Here is a 24,871-nt window from a genome sequence, read left to right on the forward strand (position 1 = left end):
TGTTCAATATCATATTTAACTTAGAGAATTATTATTTTAAAAACAAAAAAAAATGGATACATGGTCATTTCCCTGCTATAATGATATTAGAATCCAGTAAAACTAGAAAGTAAGCTGGATGGTGTATTTGTGTGAAAGTCAGGAGGAGATCTGGAGGACGATTTTAGGTATACTCAAGGGCCTGAAATGATTTTTTGAAAATCAGATCTATTAAATCAAGTCACATGGTTTCCTCCTCTTGCCACGTGTGTGTCCTGCGTCACTGGGCCTCCCTGGCAGAGGGAGCGAGCGAGCAGAGATGCGGGCTGAGAGCGCAGCAGCCGTGTGTTCACGTCGGAGTCTATCCTGTGGGTGCTCCTGGGTTGCTGTGCTTTGGGGGGGCTGGAGCCAGGTCCTGCAGAGCACAGGCTCACACCCGCCCCCCGTCCTGGAGGAGAGCAGGGGGGAGGAGCAGCTTCCTTGACGAGGCCCCACGGCGCGCCCCAGCCGCGAGCCTCCAGCCTCCAGTGGCTGCTCGGGGACACTCAGGGGCCTTCTCATGTTTTCAGATTAGTGATCAGCGCAGCTCTGTCTTCATCCAAAATTGTATGACCTGCCTCTGAGAGTTTCTGCTAATTTGAATAGAAAACCAAGACAATCGATTAACTGGTGCATGGTGTTTGGAAATGCTGTGAATGTTTCCTAGAGCTCTTCGTGTCGATCAGTCGTGTATTCATCTCAGAGTATCTTTGAAAATGCACATGACTTGTGAAGAGGGTCACAAGCGGTTTAACCATCTTTGTCCACTTTCAGCTGAGACATTAACAAATGTGCTGGATTTCAAAAGGGATGCTGGTCTGTGGCATGGAGTGTTAACAGTGAGTGTTGTATGTTAAATGACCTAATTGTTGGAATTGAGGGATCCTAAGGCTTCGTATCAATAGATGACACCAAACCCCAATTTAGGTGACGTAATTAATCCTTACCTGGAGTGTCATCATGAGAAGGGCGCTGGTGTTATCTTTGCCTTCTCTGGCGCGGTGTGGCCCCTGCTGTCTGCACCCGAGTGGGCCTGTCCCTTGAGCACTTCCGTTTCTTCCACAGAGCGTCATGAACAGGATGCACGTCATCAGCATCCCCTACGCACTGATGAAGGTCAACCCGCTGTCCTGGATTCAGAAAGTGTGTTCGTACAAAGGTAACTGGAAACAGCACCGTCGTTTGACTCATCCTTCATCAGGTGTCCGCCGATGTGCAGACCTGTGCTGAGGAGCCCCGACTGCCCGCGCGCCTGCCCACGTGCCCTGTGACCGGTCGTGGACGCTGCCTGACGTGCACACGCGGCCTGGGCATCCTCTGTGGAGGGCGGCACCGTGGCAGCTCTCTTCTGCAAGGGCCACAGGCTGCTGATCTTATTCTCTTGAAATGTTCTTTACAGTTACGTCAGTACTCCCAGTTCTTAGCGTGGAGATGGTTTTAATCTGAAGCTCTGGCTGGTTAAGCCACCAGTAGCAGAGCTGTTGATTCCAAGGACAGTGTAGACGGGCCATGGGGCTGCCTCGGCCGGCTACGGTGCCATTACCGCGCGCAGACGGTGGGCTGCTGCCTCTTGGACGCGGCCTTGGGTGCTGGCTGGCTCCGTTGACTCTGTCTTATGGAGGGCAGCTGGAGCAGGTGCGCCTGCTGATTTGGGCACTGCCAGGACTGGGGGCCAGGGCTGTGTGCTCACATGCTGGCTTCCTCCCAGCGCCCGGCTGCGTGAGTCGGCCCTCGGAGGGGCGGGAGGGGCAGGGGAGCTGCTGTTGGGCAGGACAGAGCTTCCCCAGGAAGTTCTGGTTGGAAGCAGGCCTGAGTTTTCTGTGTCGGAATCAGAACTCGGAGCTGGTTCTTAAGTACAGCAGGTGCGGGCGCCTTGAGTGCCAGGCCGAGGCTGCCGAGCGCGTGTGGCTGGGGCACACGCCTGCACATCTGCCCTTGGTGCGCCGGCTGGTGGGAGGCGCGGGGTGCCGCTGGCCGTGACACCGGGCGCATCTGTGCTCCCTCTCTGCAGCCCGGGCTGCGCTGGTGAAGTCCCGCGACATGCACTGGTCTCTCCTAGCTCAGCGGGGTCAGAGGGACGTCAGCCTCAGCTCCCTGCGCATGCTGATCGTGGCCGACGGCGCTAACCCCTGTGAGTAAGCCCAGCTGAGCACGGCGAGGCCGTGGCAGCGTCCTGCAGGCCTGACGTGGGAGGGACGAGGTGGGAGCAGAACGTGCTGAGACAGCGCTGCGTGTCCCGTGCCCGCACGTGTGCTGCACTGGGCCGTGGCACGCACCCTCTCCCGGGAGCTCACAGAGCTCGTGCGTGTCTGTCAGGCACTGAACTTACACGCAGACTTAACACTATGGACAGAAGATACCCTGAGAAACGGCCAGGTTGGAGACACGGGCTGGGAGCCTGTCCCAGCCTCCGTCCTTGGCCCCTGTGGCTTCAGAGACCCGCTCGACCTCCTGGGGGGTCTCCCTGGTGTGCCGCTGTGCACCCTGGGCTGTGTGCACGGGGTCTGAGCGTGGCTGCACGTTGGCGGCTGGCTGAAGCCTGCCACAGGTGTCTCTGGGGAGGCTCAGTGACCTTTGCAGGGGCTTCTGTGCAGCACAAAGGCCTTGACTGGGTAGGAGGCTTTAACAGCTGTGAGCCACTGTTTTTTCTTTGAAGCCGCCTGCACCTGGTCCCCTGTCCGGGAGGCCCTAACAGCCCTGCCCCTACGTCCCCCACCCCTAGGAGGGCACCCTGCCATCCTCCACCCACCCCTGGCCCAGCAGGGCCCTGCCTCCTGCTTCCAAGACACCCCCACGTGGCCCCCGCTCTGCCCGCCACCAGCACCTCCTCACCTGGCCCGCCTCACTCCCCGCGGGAAGCCCTCCCCAGGCCTGAGAGCCTGCCAGTCCGTGTGCCCTCCAGGCCCCTTGGCCCCGAGTGAGCTGGGCTGTCCTGCGTGTCCCCTGCCACCGCCGGTGCCCAGCCTGAGCTTTCCCCTGGCCTCGCTGCGGCGGGGTGCTTGGGGTCTGGGGGAGCCGCAGGGGGCAGCCTGGGGACAGCGGGGGGCAGGTGGGGTGACCACGTGCCCCTGGGCCTTGCGATGAGTGAGTTGACCCCGTAAGTGCTCCTCAGGCGGCTCCCGCTCAGCGGCCCCGTGAGGAGCTGGGGCGAGGGCAGGGCGCAGGGCTTCCACGTAGGCCTTCCCTGAGAATTGCCGGCTCTTAAGTGCTGGTGGTTTCAAAGCGCATCATGTTTTCCATGGCAACAGCCCTCCTCCAAGACTCCCGCGTGCCCCCGCCGGCCCTGCACTTACCCACGACTCTCTGTCCGACGCAGGGTCCATATCCTCCTGTGACGCGTTCCTCAATGTCTTCCAGTCCAGAGGCCTGAGGCCAGAGGTCATTTGTCCCTGCGCCACTTCTCCTGAGGCGCTGACAGTTGCCATCCGCAGGTAAGGTGGTCGTCGTCCTTGACAGCTGGACCCCTGGGCCCAGACCCGGTCAGTCTGTGTCTTGAGCAGCAGAGTTCCCCGAGCAGCGCTCCATCGGGCCACTTCCCCAGGCGGGTGAGCGTGGTTATGGGGCAGCCCATATGGGTTATCCCCGTGCCCCGCGTCCCGTGCTGGCCGCCTGTCCCACGCCAGCCTGGATTCATGCCACACGTGGGGGCAAGCGGCTCCCGGGGCCGTGCCCCTGGTTCTCGCCGTCCACGGGCTTGTTCGCCCTGAGTGCTCCTCTTCCTCCCTGACCTTCGTAAGCAGAGCCGGGCCGCCCGGAGCTCCTCCCGGCCCCGAGGGACCCCTGGCACCCGCCGCGCCTGCAGGCCCTGGTTGGGGCTCTGTGCCTGCTGGGCCAACCGTCCTGGAGAAGCATCTTGGCCTCGAGGGTGCCGCCAGGCGCTTCCTCCCTCTCCAGGCCGCCTTCCCCTTCCCACCACCACTCGCCTGCCCTGGGGCTCTTGTCCACAGTGGCCTCGCCCTGTGCCCCCGGCTGAGTCTCTGCATGAATTTTCTACCCTCCACTCAGCTGTTAGAAAATTAGCGGAGGTTGTCGTCTTGTGTTACAGTAGCGTGTTCGTGGGCAGCCTGTGCTTTCATATGTGCAACTATTCAATAATCCTAAGGTTTTATTAGCAAGAAAAGTAACATCTTGATCCTTCGTGAACCGTGAGGTATTTCTCATTCCTTTGCTCAACAGTCTGCTTTTTCTTACTGGAGAAAATACTGACCTCTGTTTCTCAGTGTCCCAGCTCCGGCCGTGTGACCCGTCACCGCCCCCCCGCCTGCTGGCAGCGGCCACTGTATTTCTGCTGCATTCCGCATCGGGTTTAGGAAGGGCTCCCGGGGCAGGGCCGGCTTGCGGCTAGATGGCGTCTGGACTAGACGAGTGGGCGGCCCCAGATTCCCTCGAGCGTGTCATTCCGCGCACCGGGCTGCCCAGGGCCCCCGGCAGCTGGAGGCTCAGTCACCTCTATGACCAGGGAAGTCACCTGGTGTCACTTAGACTGTTGCCACAGGCCCCCCAGATGCAGGAAGGGACTCCAGCCTGCCTCCGGGTGGGAGGAGCATGCAGGTCCCCCGGCAGAGTGGCACGTGGGGCGGACATGCCGCAGCATCCTTGGTCGTGCGGCCAGTGTCCTCGCAGGGTGAGGCTGCAGAGCAGGGGCTTTGGTGCAGCGTCGTTCTGCAGGCAAGGCGGGCATGGCTGTCCCCTGTCAGCTACTCTGCTTTTGTCTTCCAGGCCGCCGGACCTGGGAGGACCTCCACCCAGGAAAGCTGTCCTGTCCATGAACGGTCTCAGTTTTGGTGTGATCAGAGTTGATACTGAAGAAAAGTTGTCGGTTCTTACCGTTCAGGACGTTGGCCAGGTGCTCCCTGGAGGTGAGAGAGGCAGCTGGAGCGTGTCCGGCCCTGCAGCTGGTCGAGGTACCAGGTGTCATAAATGCTCCAGGCTTCGTACGAGTGCTCTGCAAGCGCTCAAGCACAAAGCTTCTTAACAGTGCTTTTCTATGTAAATTGAGGATTTAATTTAATTTTTTTTTTCAGTTTTTTGCCTGCCTTTGTATTAAATTTAAGGTTGAGCAAAATTACAAGGGTACGTTCATGCCCTCTGACCCTGATTGGTGGTTCTCCAGGGTCTGGGAAATGGAGCGCTGACTGCACGCAGGCAAGGCTTCATGCTGTGGGCACGGAGGCGTTCACACCTCGCAGTGCACGGGTGTTTGCAGCCTGATGGTGGGGTCTGTCCTCAGGCTACGGCATATGTGTCACGTCAGCAGCATGAGCCTGGAGGCTCCAAGAAGTTCCTGTGGGTTCCAGGAGAGGCCTGCAAGGACCCTCCTGCCCCCGGAGCCACATGGGCCATGCCACTGGGAGGGGGTGATGGAGCAGCCTGCCTGCAGCTCTGTGTGCAGTGTCCCAGAGGGAAACTGAGACCTGAGCCTAGCCCAGGAGGCCCAGTGACAGTTGTGAGTGGGGGATATTCTGATCACGCTCCTCTCAGGGTGCCCCTCCCTGTGGTGACCACAGCTTCCAGCATCTTCCTTGCCATGCGGGCCCTCCTGAGATTCGTGGACAGCTGTCTTGACCCACCCTATGCATGTGTTTCAGGGCATTCCCCTAGACCTCAGTGTGTGTGCAAGTGCTCCGCCGGGTGTGGTGTGTGTGCATGTGTGCGAGTGTGAGTGTACACCCCGCTCTCACGGCATCTGTGAGCTGTGACCGCTGCAGAGCCGCCTGGTGTGTCCTGTGTGCGTGTGCCCCAGGGTCTGTGTCCCCTGGCATGTAGCCCAGGGGTGGTGGCTCTGTGCCGTGGGCCGTGCGTGTCTGCCGTGCGCCCAGGGCTCCGTCATGGGGACGTGCACACGCGCAGCCCCTCCACCTGAACGTGTGCCCCTCGTGTGGTGTCTGCCTGTGGCCTGTGGTGTGCGTGAGCGCCCCTCCTGTCCGCTTGCTTACCGCCTCTGGAGGTGGGAGTGTGTCTGAGAAAACTCGAGAGTCCGGGGGAGGCAGTGCCAGGTGAGCACAGGCTCCCTGAGTCTGACGGGTGCTTCTGGCCCACGCCCGCTCCTGGAGGCTGAGCGTGGACCCCCGGGCAGGGCCGTCCAGCAGGGATGCCCCTTGACCCCGGCGCTGCGGGTGTGGGGCTGCGGCGTGCTCTGGTCACTCACCACACGGAAGCAGAGACCCACCCGTGGCCACAGCGTGGGCCCCGCGTGTCCTGCGACTCGGAGGAGCGTGTCGCATGTGTGGCGCATCATTTCCGAAGCTGCAGGTGTAGCAGCAGGTGATCTTTGTGAGTCACCCGTGTGACTATATCTCTCATTTATGATTTTGAGGGTTTTTTTTTCTCTCTTTAGCGGACGTTTGTGTTGTGAAGGTAGAAGGTGCCCCTTATCTCTGTAAGACCGACGAAGTTGGAGAAATATGTGTCCATTCCAGCGCCACGGGCACGGCGTACTACGGGCTGCTCGGCATCACTAAGAGTGTCTTTGAGGTCCGCACCTTCCCGACCGTGGTGTTGAGGTTGCGCTCCGTGAGCGTCCCCGCGGCGTGGGCCTGTGCCCTGGTCCGCAGCCTGCTGGGCGTAGTGTCAGCCCGGGAGCTCTGGGCGGTGGGGAGGAGTCCGGGGAGCGCCCGGGGCTGGGGGGTGGCAGGAGATCGCAGGCCGCCCGGGCACAGGGCCCGAGAGACGCCAGCTGTGGGGTGGCCTGTTCCCCACCAGGGATCCCTGACTCTCCTGGCCGGTGGTTAATTGTCCACACGCCGCCGCCTAACTGTCCCCTCCCTGCTCTGCAGACCGTCCCGCTCACGGCAGGAGGGGCGCCCGTGTCTGAGCGGCCTTTCACCAGGACGGGGCTGCTGGGCTTCGTCGGGCCGGTGAGTCTGTTCTGCTGCCAGGACCCGGGCCTCCCAACAGGCGACCCCCAGCCCAGGGAGGGGCCCGGTGCCCTCCACGTCTCGCCTACATGAGGCGGCACCCACGACACAGGGCTGGCGGCCCGAACACCCCCGGGTGCCCTCTGACCCTGATTCCCATCAGTGGTCATGCGTGTGCTGTGCGTGCCGTCGGCGCCCGAGTCCTGACCCGTGTCCTTGCTTCCAGGACGACCTGGTGTTTGTCGTGGGCAAGCTGGACGGGCTGATGGTGGTTGGAGTTCGTCGACACAACGCGGACGACGTCGTGGCCACCGCGCTGGCCGTGGAGCCCATGAAGTTTGTCTACAGAGGCAGGTGATGCGCTGCGGGCCCCTGTGCTGTGGCTCTAGGTCCCTTCTCTGTCGAAGTTCGAGCATCTGTCTGCGGTAGAAGGAAAGCCGGGTGATTGGAATACACACAGCCTTAAAAATCCCTGTTCATCAGGAAATCTCCACGGAGGAAAGAACGATATTTGCAGCCAGGAGCCCCTTAGTGTCCTCACTGCCCACGGGCCGCAGGTTCTCTGAGGACGGGGCCCAAGCAGCACTCGCGTCGGCTCCTAGACGCTCAGACATGCAGACAGAAACAGCCAAGGGCCATTTCTCTGGAACCGCCGAAGGTCCATGCTCTTTCCCGCTGAGGTTCAGTGAGACGTACGCAGGGGCCGCGTCGCTGCAGGGTGGGCATCGGCCCCGTGTTTCTGAATGTGTTAGGCTGGCACCTCCCGTCGTGGCCTCAACCCTGGGGGGCTGGGGGTGCGGGGGAGCCGCGGCTGGCCCTGTCCTCGCTGGCCTGCTCGGCTGGCTGCGTGTGTCACCATCTTCTCGGGCCTGTGCCCCTGTTGCTCAGGCCAGGGCCCCAGAGCCTGGCCCGACACCGCCTGTGAACCTTCCCAAGGAAGCCGCAGGGAATGCGCACCCTGGGGGTCGGCAGGGTGTGGGGCGCTGGCACGGGGAGGCAGCAGGGCGGGCCTGGCGGTGCCGGGGGAGCTGCCAGCGCGTGACCTGGGAGGCGTCCACGGGGCAGTGCCTCTGGGTGGGCTGGGGCCCAGGGCCTGACAGGGCCGAGGGGAAGCCCAGCCCGAGCGGCCACGCCCTGAGCGGCGGCGCCGGGTGAGTGACGTGGGCTGTGAGGGATGGTCCCTGCCGCTTCCAGCGCCACAGCCACCCCGATGTAGGGCGCGGGCGCCCAGGCGGCCCACCCAGGGAAGTGTCACTCTTGACTTCAGAGTCAGCTCTGCGGTGACCTCAGGGCTGTGAGACCGAGCCCCGCGTTGGGCTCTGCCTCCGCCTCCCCTGTTGGTGCTCCTCGCTTGCTAAAGATACAGAAAGAACTAGAGCCAGAGCCGGTAGAGCGTGTGCCGCAGCGAGCGGGGGCCTCGCTGGGAGGGAGGTGTCCTGGGAGGAGGATGTGGTAACTAAGCCCAGGCGGCAAGGCTTCTGTTATGAAGCACACACAATAGGTGGAAGAAATGGGAGAGGCCAGCTGGAGGGCAGACGAGGGAACTATCCAGAAGTAAAAAAAGAGTTTCAAAGGAAAAAATCAAGAGAGGTGGGGAAAGAGGAAGGGCTGTCATTGGAACAGCAGCCCTGGGTGCACAGCATCCTGGGAGGAGGGAGGGGACCCTGGGAGGAGGGCGTCCTGGGTGCGGGAGGGTGTCCTGGGTGCAGGAGGGCGTCCTAGGTGCAGGGAGGGTGTCCTGGGAGGAGGGCGTCCTGGGTGCAGGGAGGGCGTCCTGGGTGCGGGAGGGCGTCCTGGGTGCGGGAGGGCGTCCTGGGTGCAGGAAGGGCGTCCTGGGTGTGAGAGGGCATCCTAGGTGCAGGGAGGGTGTCCTGGGAGGAGGATGTCCTGGGTGTGGGAGGGCGTCCTGGGAGGAGGGCGTCCTAGGTGCAGGGAGGGTGTCCTGGTAGGAGGGTGTCGTGGGTGCGGGAGGGCGTCCTGGGTGCAGGAAGGGTGTCCTGGGAGGAGGGCGTCCTGGGTGCGGGAGGGCGTCCTGGGTGCGGGAGGGTGTCCTAGGTGCAGGGAGGGTGTCCTGGGAGGAGGGCGTCGTGGGTGCGGGAGGGCGTCCTGGGTGCAGGAAGGGCGTCCTGGGTGCGGGAGGGCGTCCTAGGTGCAGGGAGGGTGTCCTGGGAGGAGGGCATCCTGGATGCAGGGAGGGCGTCTTGGGTGCGGGAGGGCTTTCTGGGTGCGGGAGGGTGTCCTGGGAGGGGGGTGTGCAGAGGAGAGGGGGCCGCATCCGAGACGCGGGACTGGGGCGGTCCGAGGAGCTGTCTGTCCGCGTCTGTCCGCCGACCCGGGCTCGAGGGGGCCCTGAGACTCTCCGGCTGAGGCTCGGGAAGGTGGCAGAGCAGCGATGCTGTTAAGTTCTCAAAGAGAGTCTTTAACTTAGATGCCATGTTCATCCGGTTGCCCCCTAATTGTGTGGTTGTAACACGAATGTCCTTGGGTGGAGGAGTGTCTGATAGGGGAAGAGAGGTGACCAAGGGCAAGTGTGAGAGGCCCGCGGCGCAAGTGCGGGGCAGGGAGAGCGTGAGACCCCCGGAGCACAGTAAGCAGGGGGAGGAGGGGGCAGTGGACCAGGGACACGGCGGCAGTACCTCTGGACAGACGGTTGCGCCCACGGCGCGCCACATGCATTAACATCCTGATTAGGGAGTTTTCTTTGAAGATCTGTGCCCGGTGGTTTACTTTGCTCCAGAGTCGTCCGTGCGCAGTGACTGGAGCTTGTGGCAGCTGCGTTGCCGGAGCCCCGGGGGGTCAGCCTGCCAGCTCTCCACGGGCAGCGCAAGCACGGCCGCGCCCTGCGTGTCCAGGGAGGGGGCGTCTGTGGCCCGTTGGCCGACCTTTGCTGGGTGGTCATTTCTGTCCTGTCTTCCCCCAGGATTGCCGTGTTCTCCGTGACGGTGTTGCACGACGACCGGATCGTGCTCGTGGCGGAGCAGCGGCCCGACGCCTCCGAGGAGGACAGCTTCCAGTGGATGAGCCGCGTGCTGCAGGTGGGTACGGGCGGCCCGCTGCTCCGGCGGGGGTTCAGCGGAGTCTGTGCGTGTGGGTGTCGGCTCCCCTCCTCCCGAGCCCTGCCGGCCCGGCTCGTGCCTCGCTCGCGTGGCCGCGGGGTTGACGTACTGAGCGGCACCGCCGTCCTCCGCCCCGTGCTGCCCACACACAGTGGGCACTAAAGAATTTGGGCTTGCCGTCTTGCAACTAATGCCATGTGACGGTTGGTGCCCTAGGACAGCAGGCCCAGAGCTCCCGTCAGCGGGGACGGTGTAAGTGGGACTGTGGCTTGGACTCGCGGGGACTGTGGGCACCCAGCAGCGTGGGCGTCCAGCGCGCCCTCACAACAGTGCCCAGCAGAGCAGGTGAAAGGCACCGTGCAGGACGTTAACACGCGCCGTTCGCTTGCTGGCCCTCTGCCCCCTGCTCAGGGCGGGGCCACCTCCCCCGTGCTGCACGGGCACTCATGTCGTCAAACACTGAGTGAGAGTCCAACATAGTATTTTAGGGGGAAGGGAGTGAAAGGCACACGCCGTAAGGTGCACCAACCCACAGGTACTGTTCGGGGAGCGGTTTTCAGCTGACTTGATGGCATGTGACTCACCTGTGCCATGAGCCCGCCTGTAAGCGGCAGTTAGGGTGACCCGGTGCCCCCCCCCCAGCCCAGGGAGCCCCTGGCCGGCTGTGTCTGCTCGGATGGGCGCCGCGGCCCGTCTCCCTTTCTGCCACGGACGCTCTGTGCAAAGCCAGCCACGCTCCTGGGCCCCTGCCTGGCTTCTTGCCCTCGGCATGGTTTGGGGCCTCCTCTGGGCAGCCGTGTACGGATCTCTGGGTGACATTCACTGCTCACGGGGTTTGAGAAGTCCCCTGCTGTCCCGCCACCTGCAGGCCAGTCGTGTGGGGTGGCCGGAAGCCGTGGACTCTGGGCCCCAACAGCCTCACCAATATTCAGAAACAGCATCGTAATGACCCCGTGTTCCCGTCAGGCTGTTCAGCACGTACCAACCCAGGTCCTGGCTGTGTCCCCGCCTGGCCGCCCCCTTCTCCCTTCGGAGTGTTTGGAAGCAAATGCCAGACATCACATTTTATTTGTATGGATTTTAGTATTTCTTTACTTTTTAAAAAAGATTTTATTTATTTATTCAAGAGAGACACAGAGAGAGGCAGAGACACAGGCAGAGGGAGAAGCAGGGTCCCTGGGGGGAGCCTGACGTGGGACTCGATCCCAGGACCCTGGGGTCACGCCCTGGGCTGAAGGTAGGCGCCCAACCACTGAGCCACCAGGCATCCCTATTATTTCTTTAAACAAAGAATGTCATTATCACATCTCTAAGAATTAATAATTTCTTTTACTTATTTTTTAGAAATTGAGGCATAATTACGATAGAACAGTAATTTCGGGTGCACAACACAATGATTTGATGTTTATGTACACTGTGAAGTGATCACCACAGTGAATCTAGTTGACATTCATCACTACATAATCACAAATTTCTTTCTTGTGATGAGAACTTTGAAGATTCACTATGTTAGCATTTTTCAAATGTACAAGTCAGTATTCTTTAAAAGATTTTATTTACTTATTAGAGCGAGCGTGAGCAGGGAGGAGCAGCAGGCAGAGGGAGAGGGAGAAGCACACTCCACTGAGCAGGGAGCCCGACGGAGGACTCGATCCCAGGACCCTGGGGTCATGATGTGGGCCGAAGGCAGACGCTTCAGCGACTGGGCCCCCCAGACACCCCACGACACGGCGTTTCTAACCGCCATCAGCGCGCTGTCGTGACACCCTGGGGCTCCTCCGCTCTGCACCTGGAACTCCGCACCCTCTGACCCTCCCACCCGCCCTGTCCCCCTCTGTAGCTGCTAGTCTGTCGTCTGCATCTGTGAGCTCAGGTTCAAGATTCCACGTGCGAGGGCACGTGGTGTGTGTTTCCCTCTGACCGACTGACTTTGCTCCTCGTTCCACCCTCGAGGCCCATCCGCGTTGTCACAGATGACAAGATCTCGTCGTGCTTTACGGCCGAGTGACGTCCTCTGTGCACACACATCCTGTCTGTCCAGCGTCAGTCCGCGGGCACTGGGGCTGCTTCCCTACCTTAGCCCTTGTAAGCAAATAACACAGGCGTGCATTTATCTTTTTGAATTAGTGTCTTTGGGTTTTTGTTTTGTTTTGTTTTGTTTTTTTTGGTAAATACCGAGCCGTGCGATTGCCGGGTCATATGGCAGCTCTGCGTTCAACTCTCCACGGTGGCCACCCCACCTGCGTTCCCCCCAGCAGTGCAGGAGGACTCCTTACTCCTTACTTATTCCCCACATCCTCACCTGTTGTTTCTTGGGCTGTTGATTGCAGCCACTCTGACGGGTGTGGGGTGATACCTCACTTTTTAAGATTTGCATTTTCCTGTTGATTAATGATGCCTTTTCCTGTACCTGTTGGGCACATGTATGTCTTCTTTGAAAAAATGCCTATTTAGATCCTCTGCCCATTTTTTTTAAAGATTTTATTTATTTCCTCATAAGAGACAGAGAGAGAGGCAGAGACAGGCAGGGAGAGAAGCAAGCTCCATGCAGGGAGCCTGATGCGGGACTCGATCCCAGGACCCCGGGGTCACGCCCTGGGCTGACGGCAGACGCCCAACCGCTGAGCCACCCGGGTGTCCTGAGGCACCCCGGCATCCCCTCTGCCCATTTTTTAATTGGATTGTTTGTTTTTGCCATTGAGTTGTGTTAGTTCTTTTTATATTTTGGATATTAACCCCTTATCAGATATATGATTTGCAAGCATCTTCTTCCATTTAGGGGTGTCTTTTCATTTTGTTGATGACTTCCTCTGCTGTGCAGAAGCTTTTTTGTTTGATATAGTCCCACTTATTCATGTTTGCTTTCATTGCTTTTGTTTTGGTGTCAGATCTATAAAGTCATCATCAAGACCTGTGTCAGGGAGCTTATGACTTATGTTTTCTTTTAGGAGTTTTGTGGTTTCAGGTCTTATGCTCAAGTCTTTAACCAATTTTGATTTTATTTTTGTGGATGATGTGAGAAAAAGTGGTCCGGTGTCATTCTGCATGTGGCTGTCCAGTTTTCCCAGAACCGTTTACTGAAGACCGTCCTTTCCTTATTGCATATTCTCACCTCCTTTGTCATAAATTAATTGACCATATGTGCTTGGGTTTATTTCTGGGCTCTCTATTCTATTCCTTTGATCTGTATTCTGTTTTTATGCTAATACTGTATTGTTTTGGTTACTGCAGCTTTGTAATATCATTCAAACTCAGGAAGTGTGATGCCTCCAGCTTTGTTGTTCTCGGATTTGCTTTGACTGTTCAGACTCTCTTTTGATTCCATAGAAATTTTAGAATGGTCTGTTATATGAAAAAAATGCCATTGGAATCAGGGATTGCCCTGAATCTGTAGATTACTTTGGGTAGAATGGACATTTTAACAATATTAATTCTTGCAATCCATGAGCATAGGGAGTGTCTTTGTATTTTTTTGTGTCTTCAGTTTCTTTCATCAATGTCATAGTTTGTCGTATAGGTTTTTCCCCTCCTTGGTTGAATTTATCTTATTTTTCTTGGTGCAATTATAAATGGAATTGTTTCCTTAATTTCTCCTTCTGATGGTTCATTCATTAGCATACAGAGACACAGCATGTGTTCCCTGCAACTTTACTGAATGCGTTTACCAGTTCTAACAGGTTTTGGTGGAGCCTTAAGGGTTTCCTTATATAAGATCATGTCTTCTGTAAATAGTGACGATTTTATTTCTTCCTTTTCAAGTCAGATGCCTTTTGCTTCTTTTTCTTGCCTTATTGCTGTGGCTGGAATTTCCAGTTCCATGTTGAATGACGGTGGTGAGAGTGCACCCCTGTCTTATTCCTGACGTTAGGGGAAAAGTTCTCAGCTTCTTAGCATTGAGAATGGTGTTGATTGTGGGTTTGTCAAATATGAACTTTCTTTTTTTTTTTTTTTATGAACTTTCTTATATTGAGGTATGTTTGCCCATCCCTGCCGTGTTCAGAATTTTTATCGTAATAGTAATTTCTTATAACTAAATATAGTTAGTGTTTAGACTTCTCTGATTATCTAATGTTTGTTAGATTCAGGATCAAAATGAGGTTAAAAAAAAAATTGTACCTGGTGGGGACAAGGTCTTTAAGGCTTTCTCGGTCTGTAGATTCTTCCTCTGCTGTGGTTTTTCTTGCAGTTAGTTCATGGATACAAACAGGTTGTTTGTGCAGAGTGTTTCTTTAACCTGAATTCCGAAGAGGGTGCCTCTGTGGTGTCATTTCATGCAGACCCCTGGCCCCGCAGTCTTCCTGCACACTGGCTGGATCTGGAGGTTTAATTAGACTCAGGTTCAGTTTTCTGGCAAAAATTCTTCCTGGAAGGTGGCACATGATGTCTGGCTGCCTCTGCTGCTGGGACTTCACAGTGGAGCCACCTTGATGTGAAGGCTCACCAGAGCACCCTAGAATCTGTCCTCTTGAGAGCTCTGTGTCCTCCTCGGTCACCCGGGGACCTGGAGGCAGGATTGATTGCATAGTAGTGAGGTGGTTTCTCAGAATCCTCTTAAAGTGACCACTGGATTTTATTTGTTCCACTCAGAACTAATGGATGCAAGCATACTGGATGTGATTCAGTCCATTCTAGTTTTTTTTTTCCTCCCAGTGGTCAATGGGAGCCCCTCTACGTTGGCTCTTGAGTCCTTTTGACATATTCTTGGAATTCTTTGAGGCCACAGCAGAGACATGGAGGCTCAGACGCTTGGGGCAAGGCAGGTGTTTCACATCCTAGACCTGTCGTGGCCGGGACCCTAAGGACCCTGCCACTTCCTAGGGGATGTGGAATTGGGGACCACCTTCTGGGCAGTGGGTGTTTTGGCTTATTCACTGTTTCTGGGCCTTCTTCAGTGGACAGAGGAGGAAATGATGTCTGTTCGTAAGAGCACCTACATCATGAATTTATGCTGCTAGCCCCAGCTCAAATTCAAGACCACAGAATTTTTACTTAACCCATTGATCTTCTTTGTCCCATAATGAAAAATTGCAGACATCACCAGCTCGCAACAGAATCACTCATCTGCCTCAGGGCACGCTACACACTCTAGTCGCAAATTAATGGTCTCTACACTCTCTCTGAAATGTGAGATTTCCAAGAGCAGCTTAACATGTTTTTGCGATTCCTTTTGCCCATAGGGCGTATGTCATCGGGGTGGACTAAAGAAATTTTGGTGTTTAAAGCACTTTAAATAAATGCTCTCTCTGGGGTGTTGCTACCTCCCTAATTCCAATTCAGCTGAGTTTCATCTGTTTTATTTTACTTTCAGTTGTTAGGGCGTGCTTTCTAAAATGTCAAGTTTTTTGTATGTAAAACATATACCAGGCTCCAAAGTCCAATCTGAAGCCAAGATGTATTCAGGGAAGTCTGGTCTCTGCCCTCACGGCTTTGCTGGCTTATCTGATTTCCTTTAGTTAATATGAGCTTCACATTTATGTGTGTGTGCACGTAGACGCAGTACGTGCATGCTCAATGATGGGAAGTGTACACACGTCTCCCCATGTTTTCCATCTCATAGGATGTCTCAGAGATCACTGCCTCTTTGGTCTGTGGATCTGAACGTTCTCACCAGTGCAGTGTCCAGCCTTCTCGCCTCGACCAGCTGTGAGCGGGTCAGCGTTGCTCACATGCAGGTGGCTGTGCAACAGGTCGGGTCTCACCGCCTCCTGTGTCTTGTTGTTCCCTTCCAGGCCATCGACAGCATCCACCAGGTGGGCGTGTACTGTCTGGCCCTGGTTCCTGCCAACACCTTGCCCAAGGCTCCTCTTGGAGGGATTCACATTTCTGAAACCAAGCAGCGTTTCCTGGAGGGGATGCTGCACCCATGTAATGTGCTCATGTGTCCTCACACCTGTGTTACCAACCTTCCCAAACCTCGCCAGAAACAACCAGGTGAATCGTTTGTAACAACACTCGTCTATTGGCAGCAGCCACACTCATGGTTAAATGGTGCGGCCCCCTGGGGGCCTGCATCTCTCGGGCTGGGGTTAAGAGCTGGGCCATCCAGGCGGTCACCACCTCCTGCCTCCCGGGAACCCAGCCACAGATGAGAAAACTTGACCATGTCACCCGTGCGGTGGTTTTCACCTGCCTGTTGGAACGCACCTCAGTGACTAAGTGCAAGTGTGGCACTGAGGCTCGGGGGGTGAGAGGGTGGCTCCCTGGGAATAGCCATGAGGTCCCAGAGCCGCCGTGGAGCTCGGGGGTCGGAGGAGCTGCAGCGGTGCATGGGCCAGCCAGCCCCCAAGCTGCTGACGCCTGAGGACCTCAACAAAAGGTCACCCTCCCTTCCCTCATTTCACACATGTAAAGACTAATTCCAGAGCCTGCTTTGACTGTTACTTTGGTTCTTTGGGTCATTTAAATTTTTAGTAAATGCGCATTTTTCTTTTACCAATTATTAAACGCATAAAACGTCATTGAATAAAATATACTTACTTGGGAACATTTAATATGTTTTGTATGTGAACTGCAGTAAAACAACGCGGTTTACTGAGTGTGTGGCTGTGGCTGAGGCCCAGGCGTACCCGCAGGTGTATGCTGGACGGAGAATGTCTCAGCGTGGCATTGCTTATGTCTGAGGGAGACCCTCCAGCTGCTTTCCTGAGTGAGGGGCCTCATCCAGAGAGGGGTTCCGGCCGCCAGCTGCTCACGCAGAACCCCCCGCCCCCCACAATGTTTTCCAGAGGTGGGGCCGGCCTCCATGATCGTGGGGAACCTGGTTGCCGGGAAGAGGATCGCACAGGCCTCGGGCCGGGAGCTGGCTCATCTGGAGGACAGCGACCAGGCCAGGAAGGTAACGGCGGTGCCCGGGAGCGCGAGGTGGGCGCCGGGGTCAGGCTGCGGACTGAGGGGCCTCTCTGCGCAGTTCCTGTTCCTGCCCGACGTGCTGCAGTGGCGGGCGCACACCACTCCTGACCACCCGCTGTTCCTGCTGCTCAACGCCAAGGTGAGGCCAACCTGCTGCCCATCCTGGCTGTTCCCCGCGCTCTGTGCCCGAGCCCCCACCCCGAGGACCACTGCCCCCCGCTGTCCTCCGCCTGGGGAACCCGGCTGTCCCTGAATGTAGGCAGCGGCGTTTCATCAATCCAGTGCTTAGGAAAATTCTCAGGAACAGTGTGCTCATAAGGAAATGTTTATTTCCAGTGAGCTAAAAGGAAATGTTTATTTTGTGAAAATTAGGAATTTAGACTTTTTGGTTTCTAGCTTTAACATGACAGATGCTGCTTACTGCCCTGATCCTGGTATAGATTCCATGATTTTGGCTGCGTTGTGATGTGAGGACACTGTACCAGGAGCCCTTAGGATAGAAAGGAGGTGCTGTAACCCTCACATCCAACTGTTGGGCCAGCAGACGAAATACAGGACTGTGACATTAAATAACAGTAAAGGTGCCGCCTCACTCAGATGCGTCACACTGGCCATGAGAACGTTTGCACCTGGACACAGGTGAGGGCGGGCTGCTGTGGGCCTAGGACATGCTGGTCTAGCTTTTGTTGCCGCTCATTCCTGCCCACTATTTCATCATTCAAAAAATGTTTATTGATACCTCTCTGGTGCTGGGTGTCAAGTCAGGGGACCCCGCCCTCAGGATGCTTGAAGTCAGTCTTCCCTGCTGGAAAACTGGTCCGGAAGAGAGACCATGTCCTCTGCTCACTGTGTCTGCAGATCTAGAACGGTGTTCAGTAAACGCTTACTTTGTGGTTGGTTGAGCTCTAAAGTGCAGAGACAGCCGATAACGAACAAGCGGCCAGGATACAGTGAGCTCATGGTGGGACCAGGGAATCAGAACAGCAGGGGTGGGGGGCCGGGGGCTCCGAGGCGGGCCCCACCAGGTGCTGGTTGCTGCCCCGAGGCTGCGGCAGGAAGCCCTGCATGGGACGCAGCCCCAGGAGGGACACGCTTCCTGGTTCTGAGCGGCTCGTGGGAGCGGGGCGGGGGCAGCGGCGTGGGGAGTGGTCTGAGCACCTGAGCTGGCCTGTGCTCCTCAAGGCAGGGGGCCCAGGACCCCGCACGGGTGCTCACCAGCCGCGAATGGAGAGGTCTGCTGGCTATAGAGCCCAGAGCGGGTGTGGGGGGAGCCCCCGGACGACTGGCTCTGGCCTTTTCCCGACTTCCCCCAAAGTCATGCGTGAAACTGCATTTCTTTTGGTTTGTCAGCCTTCTTGGAGTTTGAATTGACCTTAGGGCCCTAAGGACTTGCCTGGCCTCATAGTGCAGAAGGGAGAGCTCTGGGGCCTGTCCTGTCCTCTGGGGCCTGTTCCGGGGTCTGTTCCAGGGCCTGCTCCGGGGCAGTATGTTTAGACCAAGCTGCACTTTTAATTTCCTTAAGAAGAGCTCTGAGGCCTCCCCGACCTGGTTAGCAGAGGGAAGGAGGCATTTGTTGGCAGCTGGTCTGTTTTTTAAATTTTATTAATTAATTTATTAAAAAATGGGATCCCTGGGTGGCGCAGCGGTTTAGCGCCTGCCTTTTGCCCCGGGCACAATCCTGGAGACCCGGGATCAAGTCCCGCGTCGGGCTCCCGGTGCATGGAGCCTGCTTCTCCCTCTACCTGTGTCTCTGCCTCTCTCTCTCTCTCTGTGACTATCATAAATAAATAAAAACTTTTTAAAAAACTAATTTATTAAAAAATATTTTTAACAAAGAGAGAGGGTGAGCGAGTTGGGGGAAGGGCAGAGACAGAGGTAGGGAGCAGCCCAAGCAGGCATCACACCCAATGTGGGGCCCCACCGGGGCTCCATCTCACGACCCCAAGGCCATGACCTGAGCCGAAACCAGGAGTTGGACCCTTACTGGATGAGCCCCCCAGGCGCCCTCAGACGGTGCTGGAAGGGCCGTGTCTGCCGTCACGGTGCTGAGTTGGGCCTGCTTCCCTAGGGCACCGTCACCAGCACTGCAACCTGTGTCCAGCTGCACAAAAGGGCAGAAAGGGTCGCCGCCGCTCTGATGGAGAAGGCAAGACTGAACGTTGGGGACCATGTGGCTTTGGTCTATCCCCCAGGTAAGCACACGGGGCCTCCCTTGGCGCTGTGCTCACGGGACACTTGCTGTTATAAAGCAGACACCCTCGAACCTCCAGCCAGGTCAGAAAGTAGGTCCTGGTGGGCGCCCCGGACGTCCCTTGGCGTTCCCCATCCTGAGCACCGGCTCCTCCGCTGTCCCAGGAGCCGCCGCCGTGCCCAACCTCTGTTGCCGCGTCTTCCAGGTCCCAGGGTTTGCTCACCCTGCACCCCTGCCCATCAGGCTAATCTGCCAGTCTTCCTGAAATCTGATGCGTGTTTGGAGTCTCTTTTGATCCACAGGCTCTTCCTTTCCCCTCTGTTCACAATTTACCACCGAAGACCTAGTTTGATGCTGCAGAGGCCCCACAGGCCAGATGCTTCCGAGCAGCACGCTCAGGTGTGGGCCAGCGTCATCTTGTCGGCAGCTGGGTCCTGGTCCCGGGTCAGACTCCGGTTCCGTGCCTTGCCGGCCCTGCGTGGTGTGGGAGTACTTCATCAGGGACCCGTGTTGGCTTGGGTGGCCTCAGCCACTGAGCGACGCCTCACGGCTCGTTCGTTCGTTCTCGGGGGTCGCCAGCAGTGATACTGTAGGCCTGGTGTTCCTGGCCGGGCGGTCACCTGCGGGAACCTCCCTCCACCCTGCGCTCGGTGCGCTGCATCCCTGCTGAAACTGTCCTTCCCAGCCCGCGTGCTCCCGTCACGCTCCGGACGTGACCGGTCGGCAGATCTGGAAATGCACACGCCATTGTGCACTCGTGGACTGAGACCGATCTGCCGGGTGTCCGTCCTCTGCGTTCGTTTCTTCACCAAAGCTCAGGTCACCCCGCGTTCGGCCAGTGAGAGCCCCTTCTGGCTTCACAGCGACACCAGCCCCTGGGGGCTTCCTGCCGTGTGCCGGCCGCGGTTCCCGTCCCTCCGCACCCCGGGCGCCAGCCGTCCCCCGGAGCCCCGTGTCCCCGGAACAAAGTCCGGGCGTGGGGGTGCTCGTGGCTCCCGGGTTGACCGCTGTCGGCCTTTCCGTGAGCAGAGCTAGAATCAGAAATCCCACAACTGCGTCTGGGAGGCGCTACCTCGCAAGGCCGGGGTCAGGACGGTGGGACTCTGACGCGACCCCTTCTGCCTCGTTCCTCCCGTTTCCGTACAGGCTCCCGCTGCTTTGGGGCAGGCAGATGAGAGATGCTCGAATATTGCAAATCAGGGCTTAACGCCCTCGCAGGCAGCGTGCCCAGAACGACCGCGTGGATGCCGTGGCCCCTGCGTGAGCCTCGGCAGCGGGTGATCGCTTCCGCTGTGTCCCTGCCCCTTGCGTCTCTGTTGCCAGAGGGACGGCCTTGGCTTCCCTCCCGTGGTTTCCGTGTTTGTGGGGGGTGGACCCAGCGCTCCGTGGCCCAGGCCTCTGTCCCCACCACACAGGCTGCTGACGCTCCTCGGAGCCCTGTTGCCAACGGTGTCTCCCGAGGTCCTGTCCGTTGGTAACTGGTGGCGCGTGAATGTTCAAGAGCAAAGCCCAGGGGGTATGGCCGGGAGGGCCGGGGCTCTGTCCCCTGACCCCTGAGTGGCCCCTGCGCTGTGGCCGCGGGAAGGAGCTGGGATGCCGCACGGAGGACGGAGCGGCACCAGGAGGTCATCCCAGGAAGACACGGGGTTGGGGGAAGGTCGCTGCCCTTCTGGGGACCCCGGGGTGCCCGCTAGGGGACTCCCAAGCCACGCGGACTGCCCATTCCTGGGAGAGGCCTGCGGGGGTCATTCCGTCTCACGGGAGCCTCACGCTCCGTCCTCCTGGGGGCGCAGGGCCTCTGCACACCCCGGGAGCCGTCTTCTCCGCCCTGAGCCGTGGGCTGGGGCCCAGCAGGCTTCCCATGTCACCTCAGCGTCCAGCACACTCTGGGGTTGCACCCAGCATGGCCCCTGCTCCCGTCCTCCCCGGTCGGCCATGGGGCTCTCCTCTTCATCTCGGGAAGTTCCTCCTCATGGCCCCCCTTCCTCCCTCTTCCCTGCACCTGGAGCTCTTCTGACCCGAGGTTTGATCCATCCTCCTGACCTCGGGCCCTCCCGGGTCCTCCCGGGTGTTGGCTCTGCGGCGGCGACATCCTTCCTGCCTGAGCCCCGGGCTGCCTGTCCAGGCTGGAGGTCGGAGGTCAGGCGTGCGTGTGCCGGCGCCCCCACTTCTCCATGCCGGGGCCCTTCCTCGGGGGCCGCAGGTGTAGACAGCTCGTCCCCGGGATCTGGGCCCAGGGGGCAGACTGGTCTCTTGGCGCGGACCCCGGAGCTCCCACTGGCGGTGCCACGCTGTCTCCTCCGTCCGCTCCCTGCTGTGGGTTTGCGCCACTGTTGGGGTTCAGAGCCGACGACCAACAAGGTCTTCGGTGCAAGCAGGTGGCTTTGTCAGAGTGCAGGGATGGGACCGCGGGCAGGTGGAGCTGCTGGGGGGGACGTGAGGGCAGCTGGCCCTGCAGGGGCGGTGGGGTGAGGGAAGGGGCTGCCCCGGAGGACGCTCAGGATGCCCGAGGCCCTGCCGCTTGTTCTCCCTTTAGCGAAGCATCAACGTCACAAGTCTCCCGGGGGAACATCTCTTCCTGCCCCGGGCAGCCATGTGGCCGCAGGCCATGAGGGGGTTCACCTCCACCTGCGTTTCCTTCGGCCTCTGTCCCCACGTCCCCCCACACCTGGGCTGTGGGGCCGCCTTCCCCCGGGGTGACCGCCGTCCCCACTCCTCAAGCACACCTGCACCCCCGGGTCCTAGGCACGTGCCGGGTGTGTGCCCCCGGGGCTGGGCGTGGCTGAAGACACGCAGCACGTGGAGGGGCGCGGGGGGCCTGACGTCACGGGGGGGGCCTGATGCCCCGGGGCCTGGGAAGGCTCCAGTGCGGGGACGAGGAGGGAGGGGGTAGCAGAGGGGGGCCACGGGGGGCGCTGAGAATCCACAGGCCGATGCTCTTCTGCGCTTGGGGCTGAGCCGCTCGGAGCACAAAAGACCCTGCCTGCTGGAGGCCCCCTGCCCAGGCTGCCCGGGCTTCCCCGGCCGCAGGGGCCACAGGGGCCCGGGGGGGTGTCTCCCAGGGGCGACTTTCTCCCGAGCTGAGGGATTGACACCCTCCCCCCCGAAGCTGCAGAAGGGGGATGCTGGCGGGATCAGGGGGGATCGTGCCCCCGCCCCGCACCTGCAAGTACGCGCGTTCAGGGGGCAGCGTGAGCTCTGTGAGCTCGAGGAGGCGGGCTGCTGGCCACGTGTCCGTCGTGTGCGCCGCGGGGCTGCCCCGCCTCAGTGTGTCCGACTAACCCTGCTGGCCCTGGGGGGCTTGGGGCCCCACGACACCACCGGCCAGGTCAAATGTGCCCTTGACTGTGACCCTGGCACTGAGGATGGAGGCATCGCAGGCTGGACCGGCTTCAAGATGGTCTCATCCCCCCTCAGTGTTAATACGGGGAACCTGAGACGTTTAGACATTTGGAGAACATCTTGGTGGTCGTGTTACGGTGAGCGGCTGACAGCAAGGTGGGCGGCCGGCCTGGAGGAGATGTGCAGGGAGCACACACCGCCTGTGTGCCCCCAGTTCCCCCAGGGGCAGGCCCCCCGCCCCATCCTCCCATCTCCCTCTGGGATGGGGTCCCCCTGCTGCGCCCCACCTTCTCCTGGGGCTGGACTCCTCGCCGCACGCCCCACCGTCTCCCTGGCTGGACCCCCACCCCGCGCCCCACCTTCTCCGGGGGGTGACTCCCTGCCTCGTGCCTTACGTGGGCCCCGGACGTGTGTTCTTACCACGTCCTTACATAGACGTCGTCTGTTCCAAAGAGGTCACTGACCACGCCCCTTACACGAGGCCGTGTCTGCTTGCGCGGGCAGTGGGGGTGCAGGTCCTGGCGAGGGCAGAAGCCCAGCCTGCGTGAGCCCCTCAGCTTCTGCGTGTTGACACTGCGTTCGTTTGGGGAAGCCGTGGCTTTATCCAGGTAGCACTGGACTCAGAGCCTCTCCTCTGTGCTGCCGTCCCACGGGACCGGGTGCCGCCCGCCACGCCCACTGCGCACTGACCCTCTGCCGCATGTCTCCCCAGGGGTGGACCTCATTGCCGCCTTCTACGGCTGTCTGTACTGTGGCTGCGTGCCTGTCACGGTGCGGCCCCCACACCCCCAGAACCTCGCCACCACGCTGCCTACCGTCAAGATGATCGTGGAGGTACCTGTGCACCCTGGGCCGGCAGGCGGGCCTGCCCCGGGGGACGGGGCCCTGAGTGGGCCCAGCGGTGGTCTGGCCGTCTCTCCCGGGCCCCACAACACGCTCACGCCTTCGACCCCATGCTCTGCAGGTCAGCAAGTCCGCCTGCGTCCTCACGACACAGGCCATCATGCGGCTGCTCAAGTCCAAAGATGCAGGGGCCGCTGTGGACGTCAGGACCTGGCCAACCATTGTGGATACAGGTACGGGCCCTTGAGGCATCAGGGTGTGTGCCGGCCCCCGGGACACAGCGCCTCCCCTCCCCTTGTTGTGCAGGTGGTACTGTCGCCACTGAACAAGAAAAGTTAGGTGAGAGCGGCTGACAGATGAAGGGCCACCTGCCCCTGGGCCGCCCGCAGCTCACCTCTGGGTGTCCCTCATGGCTGGGCGCCCGCACCGCGGGGACAGAGTCCTTGCTGCAGCCCGTGTGCCTCACGCTGTCCTCGTGCCTGTACAGCACTTGGTGGTGGGGGCACAGGTCCCCCAGCACACCTGTGCTTTGTCCCCATCATGGCAAGTGCTGCTGCTCCCCGGGAAGTGCCTGTGGGCCAACCACCCCTCCCTAGCAGCACCCCGCGGGCTTCGTCGGTGACTCGAGGTGCACAGCCAGTGGGCAGGCGGGCGCCCTCCTTCCCCATCACCCCTGTGGGCGTCTACCCTTGACGCCAGGGCAAGAGGTCAGGGATCGTGTCTGTGGCCACCTGCTCGATACCCGTGTCCAGGCTGGGGGGCTGGTCCAGGGCAGGCGGGGTGGGCTCCAGGGTGGGCTCCAGAGAGCCCCGCGGCTTCACCAGCATGCTGCGACCTAGGCTCCAGCCCCTGCCTCTCTGTGTCTGGCTCCGGGTCCTCAGGAGGGACGAGGCCAGTCCACAAGGCTCTTGCCGTGGTCGCAGTTCTTGCTCATCCTGGCTCCGCCACAGGCTCTGTGACCGTTGGCGCGTCCCTGCCCCTCTGAGCTGCCCCGCTGTAACGGAAGTGGCTTCCCATGCGGCTCCCGCGACTTGTCTTTCCCCTGGGTCCACCTCGCCCACTGTCCCAGCTGCTACACGTTCGCAGCAGTCATGGGGCTCTGCTCCCCGTGGCAGTCCCCGAGGGTTAAAGTGAGCTTCCCCGTGTGTGCACGTAGCCTGCTGCCTCCAGGCTTCCCTCCTGCTCCCCGCTCGCTCCCCCCCGGACCCCCCGGGACTCCCCAGGTACAGAACCGTATTCTTTCTCCCGTGAGAGCCCAAGTAGCCTTAGCATTACTGGTGTCTGGTTCAACAGATGACATACCAAAAAAGAAGGTGGCGAGCATTTTCAGGCCACCGTCTCCAGACGTGCTCGCCTACTTGGACTTCAGCGTGTCAACCACGGGGATTTTAGCAGGCGTGAAGGTGGGTCCTGCGCTCGCGTGCCGTTCGCTTTTGCCTCGGGTGACGTGGGCAGAAGGGGTTGGTGCAGGTTTGTGCGGGCCTCCTCTGACCCGCAGCTTGCAGCAAGGGTGTCGTTCCTCGAAGTGTGGCGGACACCAGGAAAGCCCCCCCGTCAGGTTACCTGAGAGCATGTTCCGATGTGTTATGGTAACAACTAAACTTTCAGATTTACCACTGGCTTTGGGAGCAGGTGGTTTGATGAGTCTGTCTCCTTACCAGGAGCCAAGAGCTCCAGTAAGTTTTTCTGTTACTCTGAAACCTCATTTAGAAGGT

General features: G+C 59.3%; 1 protein-coding gene across 7 annotated transcripts in view; it reads left to right on the forward strand.

Moving 5' to 3' along the window:
- Nucleotides 1-24,871, forward strand: part of DIP2A (disco interacting protein 2 homolog A) — a 92,296-nt gene that overhangs the window by 57,563 nt on the left and 9,862 nt on the right. For all 7 annotated transcript variants that reach the window (XM_077879492.1, XM_077879498.1, XM_077879495.1 and 4 more), the window contains 16 exons: nt 793-857; nt 1,084-1,177; nt 2,030-2,149; nt 3,335-3,449; nt 4,738-4,877; nt 6,356-6,492; nt 6,795-6,875; nt 7,102-7,229; nt 9,796-9,910; nt 15,661-15,862; nt 16,657-16,766; nt 16,839-16,919; nt 18,849-18,972; nt 23,026-23,147; nt 23,278-23,389; nt 24,450-24,559. In XM_077879492.1, coding sequence (XP_077735618.1) covers nt 793-857; nt 1,084-1,177; nt 2,030-2,149; nt 3,335-3,449; nt 4,738-4,877; nt 6,356-6,492; nt 6,795-6,875; nt 7,102-7,229; nt 9,796-9,910; nt 15,661-15,862; nt 16,657-16,766; nt 16,839-16,919; nt 18,849-18,972; nt 23,026-23,147; nt 23,278-23,389; nt 24,450-24,559 — 1,856 coding nt within the window. The remainder of the gene's footprint in view (nt 1-792; nt 858-1,083; nt 1,178-2,029; nt 2,150-3,334; nt 3,450-4,737; nt 4,878-6,355; nt 6,493-6,794; nt 6,876-7,101; nt 7,230-9,795; nt 9,911-15,660; nt 15,863-16,656; nt 16,767-16,838; nt 16,920-18,848; nt 18,973-23,025; nt 23,148-23,277; nt 23,390-24,449; nt 24,560-24,871) is intronic.

This window comes from Canis aureus, chromosome 30, assembly GCF_053574225.1.
Source record: "Canis aureus isolate CA01 chromosome 30, VMU_Caureus_v.1.0, whole genome shotgun sequence".
Classification (NCBI taxonomy): Eukaryota; Metazoa; Chordata; class Mammalia; order Carnivora; family Canidae; genus Canis; species Canis aureus.